Below are 12,474 nucleotides of genomic sequence, written 5' to 3'. Positions count from 1 at the left end.
GAGTTTGAAACGGGAGGGAGTGCCTGAGCAAGTGGGATAGAAGAAAAAAAAAAGAAAGTTCTGCCTTTATTTCTCATTGTCTTCAATATAGAGCGTTTAAAACCACAAAATAAAATCTGAATATTTTTCTATATAAACCCTGGTGCTTTAAGTGTTAAGTGTTATGTTTAAGTTATGATGCTTCCCAGATATTCATTTCTGTCTACTTATTTGTTCTCAGTCATCCAGGACATGCCAAAATTAAAAAAAGGCTTAAAAATAAGCAACTTAATGAGTTATAATTTAAACAGCTCACAACTTGAATTGGGAGCCATTTCAATAAATCAATGTTTATGGGGAATTTTAATAGTTACTCACTCAAGCCTTTTTATTTAGAACCTTAAATTTTTGTAAAGTTGAAACAGAGATTAGATCAGTGAGACTGAACAAAACATTTGAATTTTAGGTTGTTGTCTTTTTTTTTTTTTCTCAATAGGTTCCTTACTTAGAAAAATATGTTTGTTATGCATTACTAGTCATTTTTGGTCCTGAAACTTGAATGTGGTTTAAAACTTTTTAAACTACATTTTACGTTACTTTTCACTGTAACTTTGCCGACCCAAAGTCAAATCATTTAGACTTTCGAGATATATAGCTTGAATTTATTTCATTTTAAGCACAATCAAAATTATTCTGTACACAAAGCTAGAAGAAATGGACACATTTCTGATTTCATTTAGCATTTACATGTCACCATTTGAAAATAAAATATATCATTACATATATTTAAGTCATAAATCAGAAAACTATAAGACAAAACTTGCTGCATATTAAATTGCACACTTCAAGAAGGATACATGTGAAAGAATTGCCGTAACAATGTCCTGTAACAGCCCAACTTTTGAGTTTCATAAAGTGCAAATAAAGTTAAAGCTCTATTATTCCAAAAATAACTTTTTATATCATAAATCGTCTGTGCTGTACCTATTTTTGGGTCACTCACTGACCAAAATATATTTCCCCTTTAAACAGTTGAAGTGTGGCAGTGCAAATATCAATTCCAGTCAATGGACAATGTACAAATGGACAGGCTATGGGTTATTTAACAACTAAAAGTCATTACTCATAATTTACTCAAAATTGACTTTATTAATTATATAATTTATATTCATATATATGAGATTGAAATGTGAGGATTAGGATTAGGCTGATAGCATGTTCCCCCTGGTTGACGCTCTCAATTAAGTTCAAAGCCATGCTTAAACAGAAAGGAATATGAACTGGAAGTGCAAAACACAGGACACAAAATCAACATTGAAACTGAGGCTTTTTCATAGTTTCACATTCATACAGTTACAGATGAATCCCAACGAGATACGCATATAGAAACGCGAGGACAGCAAACGCATGCTCATTCACTCACATAAGCAGAGTGATTGCAAGCAGGCAAACCAAGGAAGCGATCAACTCAGTTTGAAGATAGGGACCTCTTGTGGCGAAAGACGGGACATTCAATGTGCCGTTCAAAATCAGGCAGGAGGTTGTGGTGGCAGTGCAGCACTCCAGGTTACATGGGGAGATTGTGGCTCCAGTACAGGCAGCATATCCAGTGCAATTGGTGCACCCCGCTGTCCAAACAACGCCGTACGCAGAGGTCTCTTTTTTCAACTGAAAAAAAAACAAAACAATATATATATATATATATATATATATATATATATATATATAATTGAACTACAGTTGAAGTAGTTACAAGAACATCTATAAATATCTCACTAATTAGAGAAAATATATATATTTTTTCAGATGAGGTAATTATACTGCAAACAGAAATAAAATATTACAGTTATTTTAGACTTATATTTAGACTTTGTTTACTTTACACCTACTGTTCAGCGCTGGATTTATGTCACATACACAAATGAAAGAAAAGCTATAAAAAAATCCTTTCACAGATCATACCTGACAGTGTGGGTTTGTAGAAGTACAAGTTTCAAGATCCTTGAAATTTTTATAACAGTTTTCTCCAGTACAGCTACCCTTGTGACATTTGTTTCCCTGAAGAAAAAAAATAACACGACACAGAAAACAGGGTGATTATGTCAGAACATTCACGTTCTGATAGTTAATTGAAAGTCTTAAGCACAAAGCAAATAATACACTTATAAATATTAACAAGTAAGGAGAAAAGAAGTGCTTAGGTCATTCACAGATTTTGGGCTTTACTTTGTTTGCTGTTGTTGAGGTTGTTCTTGTTGTTGGTGGAGCGTTTGTTGTCATGGTTGCAGCTACTAAAGTTATGTAAGAGAAGCATACGGTATGTAAGAGTGCAAGATCACACACACACAAACAAGTACTTTTAAATATACCTGTAAAGAGAAAGACAAACATGACAAGATGAAATATGCAAATGCAAGTTCTCTATCTTACCGGTGGTTGTCATCATCATGGGCACAAAAATGTCTTGAATGCATCCAGTGGAATTACAGCAGTTCACAGAACAGTTGGGCTGAGAGGTGTTGTTGCAGTCTTCCACACAAGAGGCACTGCAGCTCACATTGTACCACATGCCCATTGATTTCAGCAGCTGATCCATTGCAAAATTACACAAATATACTTTAGTAAATTTTTATTTGTTCACAGTCCTTTTACATTAACAATCTAATTATTTAATTGACTTGATCAGCAGAGTATAAAATAATTATTTATTCCCTTACCTGACATGATTCTCCAATAGAACAATAAGATTCATTCTGACTGTTGTACTTTGAGTAGCAATCAGAGTAGTAGCAGGAAAAGGAAGGGCAATTTATCTGTTTTAGACAGATTGATTGACACATAATTAAGATCAATATAGTACAAATAAAAACATGGTGACAATATTATTTTTTAAATAAGATTGACTTGCCATTTCCGTTGAAGAATTTGATGTGGCGTTTTTATTTTCCTCAGTCATATTACCTAAAATAAAGAAATGATGTTATGTTTGGGAAACTTTAAAGCAGGTATATCATAGTTGTTTACAATCTGTATATCCTAAGAATTCACTAAAAACTATCAGGTTATCCAGACATCTTCAACAAGTTCTGAAGAACTGCAAGAGTCACGATCTTTCTCTAATTTAAGGCTTGGACTCTCCTTCTGCTTTCTTGGTAATCATATCTCTCCGCCTCATCTTTAAGAACTTGTGGTTCCATGTATTCCCAACAGGATGCTCTCTGCTGAGACTCCAAGCTTGCATATGGTTCCAAGTAGAGATGCCCTCATCATAGTTTTGTGATACCCATTCTCAGACCTTTGGTGCAACATGTGCAGGTCTTCTTGAAAGGTCAGTGCACTCCTTTGCCAATTTGATGAAAGATTCCCAAAGTAGATACCAGTTGACATCCTGTGACAAATGGGTAATTTTCGAACCCCAAAACGTCAGGTACAAAACAACCAAAACTGTAAGAGAGCTGAATGGTAGGAGTGAAATAACTAGCACCCGTCCAAAGTCTGTTGTATCAGACTGGCCAAACAGCTGACATGCCATCCTAGAAAATACAGTGGATAATTAAAGACCATCCAATTTATTTACACCCTTGTCCCTTAGTGGGGTTGAGAGGGTTGCTGGTGCCTATCTCCAGCTAATGTTCCAGGAGAGAGGTGGGGTCACCCTGAACAGGTTGCCAGTCTGTAGCAGGGCAACACAGAGACAAACAACCATGCATACACACACACCTAGGGGCAATTTGGAGAGGCCAATTAACCTGACATGTTTTTGGACTGTGGGAGGAAACTGGAGTACCTGGAGAAAACCAGGGAGAACATGCAAACTCCATGCAGAAAGACTGGAGCTGGGAATCGTACCCAGAACCATCTTACTGCAAGGCAACAGCTCTACCAACTGCGCCACTGTGCAGCCCTTATCAGTTCCTAAAGAATTTAAAAGTTACATGGGATGCAATCCTTTTTGTAGAAACCAGCTGCCAGCTGAAAAACTTACATCCTTCACAAAAAGATTATAGTCACAATCTTCCCAAGTTCTATTTCACAATTCTTTGCTATCAAAAGAAGGACTACTTGTTTAGTACATATAAGTTGAGAAAGCAAAGTTAGTATTCTGGTTGTCTACCTGCATTTACCCTGTCTTACAACATGTGAGGCATTTGAGAGCAGCTAAATACCGTGCCTTCAGAGGTGGTTGAAATTGAATGGGTGCTGGATGATAAGGAACCTCCGGAGGTGCTTGAGGCAGAGTGGGTATGTGATGCTGAACCTCCAGAGGTGGTTGAAGGAGAGTGGGTGCTGGATGATGAGGAACCTCCGGAGGTGCTTGAGTCAGAGTGGGTACTGTGTGATGCTGAACCTCCAGAGGTGGTTGAAGGAGAGTGGGTGCTGGATGATGAGGAACCTCCGGAGGTGCTTGAGTCAGAGTGGGTACTGTGTGATGCTGAACCTCCAGAGGTGGTTGAAGGAGAGTGGGTGCTGGATGATGAGGAACCTCCGGAGGTGCTTGAGGCAGAGTGGGTGCTTACTGATGTTGGGCCTCCAGAGGTGGTTGGTGTAGAGTGAGTGTTTTGGGATACTGAATCTGAGTTGGTTGAGGGAGACTGGATGGCAGTAGACATTACAGTACCTCCATAAGTGGTGGGCATGGTGCTCTGAGTAGGGGTAGCTGCTGAACTGCTACTAGACATACTAGCAGCCTGGTTGGTGGTTGAGGCTGTTGTTGCCATGGTCATGGTGGGGTTTGCTGTAGAGGTGATGGTATTCATGGTGGAGGCAGTTGTCATTGTTGGTGAGGCTGTAGTGGAAGGATCTGTGTTTGCAGTTGTGTTTTGCCCAGACACAAATACTGAAGGCAGCAGAAGTCCTGATATGAGGAGGCATACAATACCTGCAAAAACAAACATTATGGGAAAGATACCAGAAACAAAGTTTACCACACAGGTTTGAGTTACAAATATATGTCTTAGAAGATCATACAGCCCAGCCAGCAGGGCTTTGCAATAAAAGTATGGTGCATTTTGCAGGAAATTAAGCATTGTGGTTATAGAACTTTATATTGACTGTTTACAAGGAGGGTTCAGTAATTACCTCCCGACAGGTGAGATACTGTATTGTATGACCCCATCTTATTAAGGAAACTGCTGGTAAAGTTGATTTAAAAACAGCGCTTGCAAGAATGTACATCAGAGTCCACCGAATGATTAACGATTAAATCTAATTTATTATTTTAATTTCCAAATTCAAAAAATGGCTTGAATTTGGAGCCATTGTGCTATCCAGTTAGCATTACGCTAATTGGATGAGAAATGTCAGGAGAAAAAATGTTTGCTTTTTACTACGGAAGAGGATTGGGGCCACTAAAAAAAACTAAAACAGTTCTGACTTTTATCTCAGAATTCTGAGATTAAAGTTAGATTTTTTTGTCTTTTTTCCAGTGGCCCTAATCCTCTTCCGTAGATAATAGAATGTCTTTTTCAAGCTAGTAAACTGGCTCTAGGCAAGAGGAACAGTTATAAAGTCTTCCCCTTCATCAGAGTTTAACATCAGCAGAGATGCTGACATTAAGTGTAAATCAGTTTAATTTGACTTGTCTGACTTTTACTTTGAATTTCACATTTAGTATTTTTGTAAAATATCTTATCTTTTTTTTTTTACTTGGATTTAACTTCTGTGCTCATATTTATGCTGCCTGCAGGAATGGCTTTAATAATTAATAATAATTTCATAAATAATGCAGTAATATCTTGGAAAGGATTACTTGTTTATATCTCCATGATGTTAAACTTTTATGGCTTTCTATGGTTGTGTGTCATCTAAAACTACAGAACAAACAAACTAGTAAGATTATATGTATTTTTGCCTGACTGCTAATTTGATAACACCTCACCAAATAGAGACTTTAATAACATAACAAAGTTCTAAATATTAACACAGTTATTCATATAATTTTTCATCCACATGAAAAAGCAATTTTTTCATTTGCACTTTGGGGTTTCATGACATTTTCTTTTAACATTTTAACAAAGAGAATCTATTTAAAAATGTCAGACAGATCCAGAGTCAAATTCAGAGTAAGCATTTAATTTTCCAGGTATTTTTTTTAACTTCACATTAAGGGTCAGAAGAACATTATGAAGGGCTGTCAAAGTGCAAAGGGTCACTCTTGTAGAGTTTTCAAAACACCTGGATGTATCAGGTGCATCTTTTCCACAAAGAAAATTGCGAATGAAGTCAACTGCCAAGGCCTTCATGTGAACTCAGTGATTAAAGCTTCATCACTGAAGAAAAAGATTGTTGAAGCAAAGATTACTACATGGAAAATCTAAGGAAATGCTTAAAGGAGACAGAATGGTCAGATAAGACGTTTTGAAGAAGTGGCACTGCATGGCCTCTAAAAACACTGACAGTCAAGTTCAGAGAATAGGACAGGATAAGTTTTTAGGATTTGGTGCACAGCTTTTTTTCTTACTCATAATCCACGATATAATTCTCTAAATTATTTTAATATATTTTTCTATGTTTTTCTGTTTGTTTTTTCTTTTTTCTGTCTTTAAAATAAGAATTCAATTTGACTCTGTTCTGTGGTTACCCTATACTTTTCAGGATTTAGAAATTAGTAAGTGATTTGAACCACGAGGATTACCATGTTTCTAAATATCAACAGAAGTTTTAAACTCAGAAATTTACACATACCTGTGTCCTTTTTAAAAACGACTGAAGCCATTATGCTACTGGAAGAAATGGAGACAGCTCTGTGCCCAACCTAGAAAAACAAAAATAAAATAGAATAGAAATAACCTTTATTGTCCCACAGAGGGGAAATTCAGATGTAGCATGTAATATATAAAACTGAACTTCCATAATAAAACCAAAGTAATTTGTTTGTTCTGCTTTGAAAGTCAACAAACTTCATGACAAACGGTACCCGTCTGGCAGCAAAATGAACTAAGCAATAATGAACAGACTAAAGGTCTATGTGACAGACAGCGATGCAATTTCAATTTAGACTGTTTACCAATGATAATAGGTTTCTGAATAACAACCATGCTCATTCATTGTAACCCACCTGCCCAGTTCTTTTGATGTGAGATCTTCTCATTTTACAATCCTCTCACTGTTCTGAGGAAAAGTGAGCTCATAATTGTTTGGTGGAGCCGGTCACACAGCTAGAAACTTCTACTTTTAAATCTGAAATTGTTACTTTTACTTTATTAAAAATATTTTTAAAGTTTGTCTTAGTTATTGCCGTCTGTCCACATTGTCTGCAGTGATGTGTACGGCTGTCTTTTTTTGGCCAGATCACCTTGTGAAAGATGTCTTTGTCTCAATGTCTTTTGTGATTCTACTAAATAAAGATTTAGTAGAAGAAAAAAAAAAAAGCTTCACTGATGTCTTTTTAAAGATTAATTAAAAATTAAGTCCACAGAGGAATATCTGTGAACCCCCCCCCCCACTCCTCCCAAAAACACAATACAAACTCAAAATGCAGTGAATGCTGCAAGTGCTGTAAAGTATCAACCTGCTCCCTCTATGAAGTAACTTCTGCAAAAATGAGTTCAGCATTGGGTCACGCAATTACACCTCAAGTGTCTTGGTTTGCGGCAATTTATCATGGAGCACAATTAAAATGTGTTTGTTCCCTGATCAGTCCCATTGGGAGAGCTGCTATCATGGCATGACTTGTTTTGTTCCTTTCTTCCCTGGATCCCAGCTTGAGCTCCTGTGGGTGCTACACCCTGGAAACTGATGACAACATCGGTCACTTCAGCTTCCATCTCAACAAGGAATCCCAAAGTGTTGTATTTGTAAGGAGAGTTCAACCTTGATTTTTTTTTTTTAACTGTTGCGAAAGTGGCCATTTTCCAATAAAAGTTGGAGTTTATATTAAATTTTAAAGAAGTCTCTTCTGTAACCTGCTGAGAATGTTACAGAGGTTTGAGAAACACTAGTTTTATTTTTTAGCGAAGCAGCCTCAAAGGTTGGGGTGGTTGAGTTTAAGGTAAAATGTGTAAGATCCAACTCTGACATTTGGACATGTTGGCTATCAGAATCCTAGAAATTGCATCATTTTAAAGATTGTAATTGTTTTAATGGAAAGACGACATACATTTGTGAAGGCAGAGCATAGTTTGGGATATTTTAAAAATAAAGAATGTTTGATATGAAAGACAAAAGCACTGATATGTTTACACATAAGAAACCTATTATTATTGAAATGTTTACTTAAAAAAATATAGAAGACAACATTTGAACTCCAAATAACTAATTTTCCGGTTACATGATCCTGTTTTTCCCAACCTGCACTTTACTATTTTCCTTTTTTCCTCGACTTCGGAGGCTTGGCTAGCCAAAAACAAATACATAAAATCCACTTACCTGTGATGCACTCTGCATGCCTTTATCTCAACTTAGGCTGAAGTAAGTAAGCTTGTTCTCTCTCTGGAGTTCCCTTTCTTTGTTGCGCTCTGTTACCTCCTCCTCCCCCAGTTTGCTTCCTCCTGACTTCACCGCAGCGTAACAAGTGGAAACTCTCACCTGCACCACGTCGGGGGAGGGGACTGGAGGCACGCTGCCGTTGTTGGGTGGGGTCTTAAAATAATGTGGTAATGAGTACAGGTAAACACTTTCTGGGGGGAGAAGGTGGGGATTTCCAAAGCACCCAGAGCTGTGGATGAAAACTCTTTCATGTCCGATTGTAGTTCTGATTAAGCCCCAAATGTGGTCAACCTTAGGGACGACTTTAAATGCCTCTTTTAAGCACTTATTCAGAGCAAAGGCAACAAATAAATTCTTTACAAAGCAAAAATTAAATTCCATCTCTTCTCAAAATGTCAAACATTTTGTGAGCATAATCCCCAGAAAAGAAGATAGCATTACAGTTGGTTGAAGTGTTAGGTTCCTATCATAAGTACTCTGAAGTCTAGCTAGCAATTAAAGTTTTATAAAAAAAAAAAAGAAAAACTGTGAATGAGGCCTTCGAAAAGTCTATAAGAGTAAAGGTGAGATTTCAGAGCCCTGCAGTGTGATTGTATAGGGAGTCTTCTGGTTTCTGCTGAACACAATGTGAAATCAGATCCCCTCTTTCTCTCCGAACCATAAAGCCTCTCCACACAACAAATACCTCTTTGTGGCCTAAAGAACATAGAATTCTTGGGCACAACACTAAAAGAACTTCTCCACTCCAGATGACAGAACTGTTTCCACCTTTCATCAAAACTTTGCACTTCATGATAGGGAAACTGTCCCATAAAAACATCAAGGGGTTTGTGGATTGTTTATTTAATGTGAAATTTGAACCCTGTCCGAATTTTTATTATAGTTTTTCAAGCTTTTGTGGCACTTTGATGCATTTATCATTTGCATCAAAATTTAGTTTTGTTTATTGGTTAATTTCGAACATATTCACATTAACATTCAAACACCACGCGATACATATTTACATTTGTTTGAAAAGGAGGTAGGCAGAAGTACAAATGTTTTTGACCCTGTCCCCTTCTTATGTATCTTACTTTACACATTATTTCTAATTTAAAGGAAGACAATACTAGAACAAAATAATAAAATAGACAGAACACTATTTCTTTCAATCGCTGTTAAATTGACTTCATGCATATTTGAGCCTTAACCTTAAGATGAATTTCAAACTTAAACACGAATTTTGTCTATGAAGTTCACTGGTGTTATTTTTCACTTCCATTTTTCTACAAATCATAAAACTCTCAAAATTACACTCTAAAAAGTGTTGAGTCATTTCTTTTTACCAACATTCTGATTTCATGCTTTTGGAAGCAAAATACAGCATAAAGGATAAAAAAATTATGCTTCCAATAATTTTTTTGGACAAAAGGTTGTTTTATGGCAAAACAACCTTTTGTCACAAAAGATTGTTTCAAAACTGACATTTTACTGGAATTATTTATGTTATTAGTTATGACATATAGTAATGTTAATGACTGTAGTTCATACTAACACTAGCACTAACAATCACTTAAAATAACACAAACCTTTCATCTTTTATGTACAAACTGCAAGCTGTGTTAAATATATCCAAATCTGACCATAGAATTAGTCTTAAAGTAATAAATAGAGGTAACATGTCATATAGTGTAGTATAGTTAATCCCAAAATTATTCATACCTTTGGCAGATTTAGTTTTAAATTAATCTTTTAGGTGTTTTAGCATATTGACAAATATGTTGGAGTAACATAACATTTTGGAGGGATCCAGTTATAGAGAATCTGTGGAAGAAGCAAAAGATTAGGGAGACCTATAACCTCTTTGAAAGGAGGTTAGGAGCTCCACTTGTTTTGAAATTCACTAATATTGAGATAGGCAACAATTGTATTGTTTGTGTGTTCCCTTTACATGGATTGTGTTTAAAGAAATTCCTGGAGATACTAGAGAAAAGCAATTATTGAAACTTTCTAAATCTCCCCTCAGGTGTTTTAGTCCCCACACAAATTCACAGTTGTGTACGATTAAAAGAAATGTAAGCGCATTGTTAACCTGAGCATTGGTAACCAAAGATCTCTGAAATAACATGCGTGCTGCAACGCAATAAAGGATCCCAAGGAAACTTCTGGAACTTATACTGCAGTACTTAATACCGATGTTCAAAAATCCATTGCCAGTAGCTGAACAACAGGAACAACAGTGGTGGGTGTGACGGGGATCTGTTTTCAGTTTGCTAAAAACATGAGAGTCACATACACTTCATTAATTACACATTGCTTGAAGCGGGTTGGAAATCTTTTTGTTTTCAGTACTGCCTGAGGTCTAACAAGACTTTTGAAGCATTTCGCAGAGATTTTGATTTATATGTTTACCTGACATGGATGCTGCTTATTTGTCTGCTGCACATCCATGACATAAATATCCTGTTTGATCCTATTCCTAAATGTATATATATATTAACATTAACATGTTAACTACAAGTAATTATAAACAGCCAGGATGGATTTTTCAGTAACAAGTACAGAGCAAATATCATGTGGTTTGCATAGATAAAGTTTGTCTGAGATTATTGTCAAAAGACAAACGCTGTTCACTCACATTCAAAGTGTCTGCGATAAGCTGATTAAAACCCATTATTGTCTGCTTTCAATACCATGAAAAGAGCTTTGCTGTTTGCGTGTTCCCTATATGTTCAGTTTGTATGACTGATTATAAGCATGCATGAGGACATGACCCACAATCTGAGATGAGTGCTTTTCTTTGTTTCTGAATGAATACCTGAATTGAATAAGGTTTAAAATTATACACCTATTCATCTCCAACAATTACCATGCATAGATGGCCAGTTGACTCACATTTCACCTCAATGCCAAGCTTTTAGTTTGAAGCCGAAGGCAGCTGTGTTGTCATAGATGGAAAAAAAAGACAAACATTTCTTGTTTTATTGGCAGAGAATGAGCTCTGTGGCACAGTACTTTAGACTGAACAAACATACATAAATGACCCTATTTATATTTCTACAGGAAAATAATTAAATATAAAAATTAATCTGGTAAAATGTGGGTAAGACTTTATTTGAAGCGGTGTGTCATACAGTAAATAATGACATTTTTAATGCAAAGTTGCTCTAAAAGTTGCATTGAAAGTCCATTAAAAATACCAACTTTGAATTAAATTATCATAATTTACAAAATCATGCAAAGTTGGCACTTTTAATGAACTTTCAATGCAACTTTTAAAGCAACTCCATATTTTCCGAACTATGAGCCGCACCGAACTACAAGCCACAACCCCAAAGTTTAAATAATAATAATAATAATAATAAAAAAAAAAAACAGTAAACATACAAATAAATATAAGCCGCAGATATCTCTTCCGCTCTAGATTTTCCACAATGATGCTGCACCACCAGAAAGGGGCGGACACCCAAAATCTGAGTAATAACAGGTCAATTGAATATCACATTTATTACGGTTGCAAAAGAAAACGTTGCCAAGTTTAGATTTAACTGAACTGATTACGGTAGTTTCTGAACGGTAACTGTAACAGTAAAAGTGCTGATCCTTCGTGTCCTAGCATGTGTTAAATGAAAATAGGTGCTTTCCTTCTTCTTATTATTATTATTTTAAAAAACCTGAAAAATCTTCTTTTTCCCCTCAATGCTATTTAACTGATCAACAATATTCTCAAATTTCAATTCCCTATTAAAACCTAATTCCATTTTAATGGGCACTTTCTTCTTTGATTTCCAATTTTGACTTCCAATGATTCACTTCCTGCTAAAGAGCCCCCTGGTGGTTGAAGAAAAATCCACATATAAGCGGGTTATAGTCTGGAAAATACGATGTATGAAAAAAAACCTAAATGCTCTCTGGCATTGTTCAGGGGGCTGGACCAAATGTGGAGGCGGGCCGGATCCGGGCCGGATTCGGCCCGCGGGCCGTAGTTTGGGGACCACTGCTCTAAATTGTCCTTAGGTGTGAGTGTGTGTGTGCATGGTTGTCCTGTCTGTCTCTGTGTTGCCCTGCAACAGACTGGCGACCTGTCCT

The 12,474-nt window shown here is 36.4% G+C and overlaps 1 protein-coding gene across 2 annotated transcripts; it reads right to left on the bottom strand.

Annotated features, from left to right (window-relative positions):
* Positions 1–627: 627 nt before the first annotated feature.
* LOC106948816 (uncharacterized protein DDB_G0271670) lies at positions 628–8,540 on the bottom strand. Of its 2 annotated transcripts, XM_015034677.1 has the most exons (10): positions 8,347–8,540; positions 6,664–6,733; positions 4,801–4,858; positions 4,151–4,761; positions 2,888–2,940; positions 2,697–2,792; positions 2,410–2,566; positions 2,206–2,270; positions 1,942–2,037; positions 628–1,647 (listed from the first exon to the last, which is right to left on the bottom strand). In XM_015034677.1, exons 1-10 carry the CDS (start codon positions 8,362–8,364, stop codon positions 1,399–1,401), a joined length of 1,473 nt encoding a protein of 490 aa, XP_014890163.1. In that variant the 5' UTR covers positions 8,365–8,540; the 3' UTR covers positions 628–1,398. The 2 variants fall into 2 exon arrangements, with proteins under 2 accessions (XP_014890163.1, XP_014890162.1); XM_015034676.1 differs by having other exon boundaries at positions 4,151–4,858.
* Between the last annotated feature and the right edge of the window lie 3,934 nt (positions 8,541–12,474).

Source organism: Poecilia latipinna, unplaced genomic scaffold, assembly GCF_001443285.1.
Source record: "Poecilia latipinna isolate Pla-1442-1.1 unplaced genomic scaffold, P_latipinna-1.0 Scaffold308, whole genome shotgun sequence".
NCBI lineage: Eukaryota > Metazoa > Chordata > Actinopteri > Cyprinodontiformes > Poeciliidae > Poecilia > Poecilia latipinna.
This window is presented reverse-complemented; position numbering and strand designations above follow the sequence as displayed.

Bases quoted from the DNA above. Each gene is read 5' to 3' on its own strand.
- LOC106948816 (XM_015034676.1), bottom strand. The intron at 4,859-6,663 runs GTATGTGTAAAT...TTGTTTTTGCAG, and splicing joins CGTTTTTAAAAAGGACACAG to GTATTGTATGCCTCCTCATA. The intron at 2,038-2,205 runs GTAAAGCCCAAA...TTTTTTCTTCAG, and splicing joins CCTCAACAACAGCAAACAAA to GGAAACAAATGTCACAAGGG.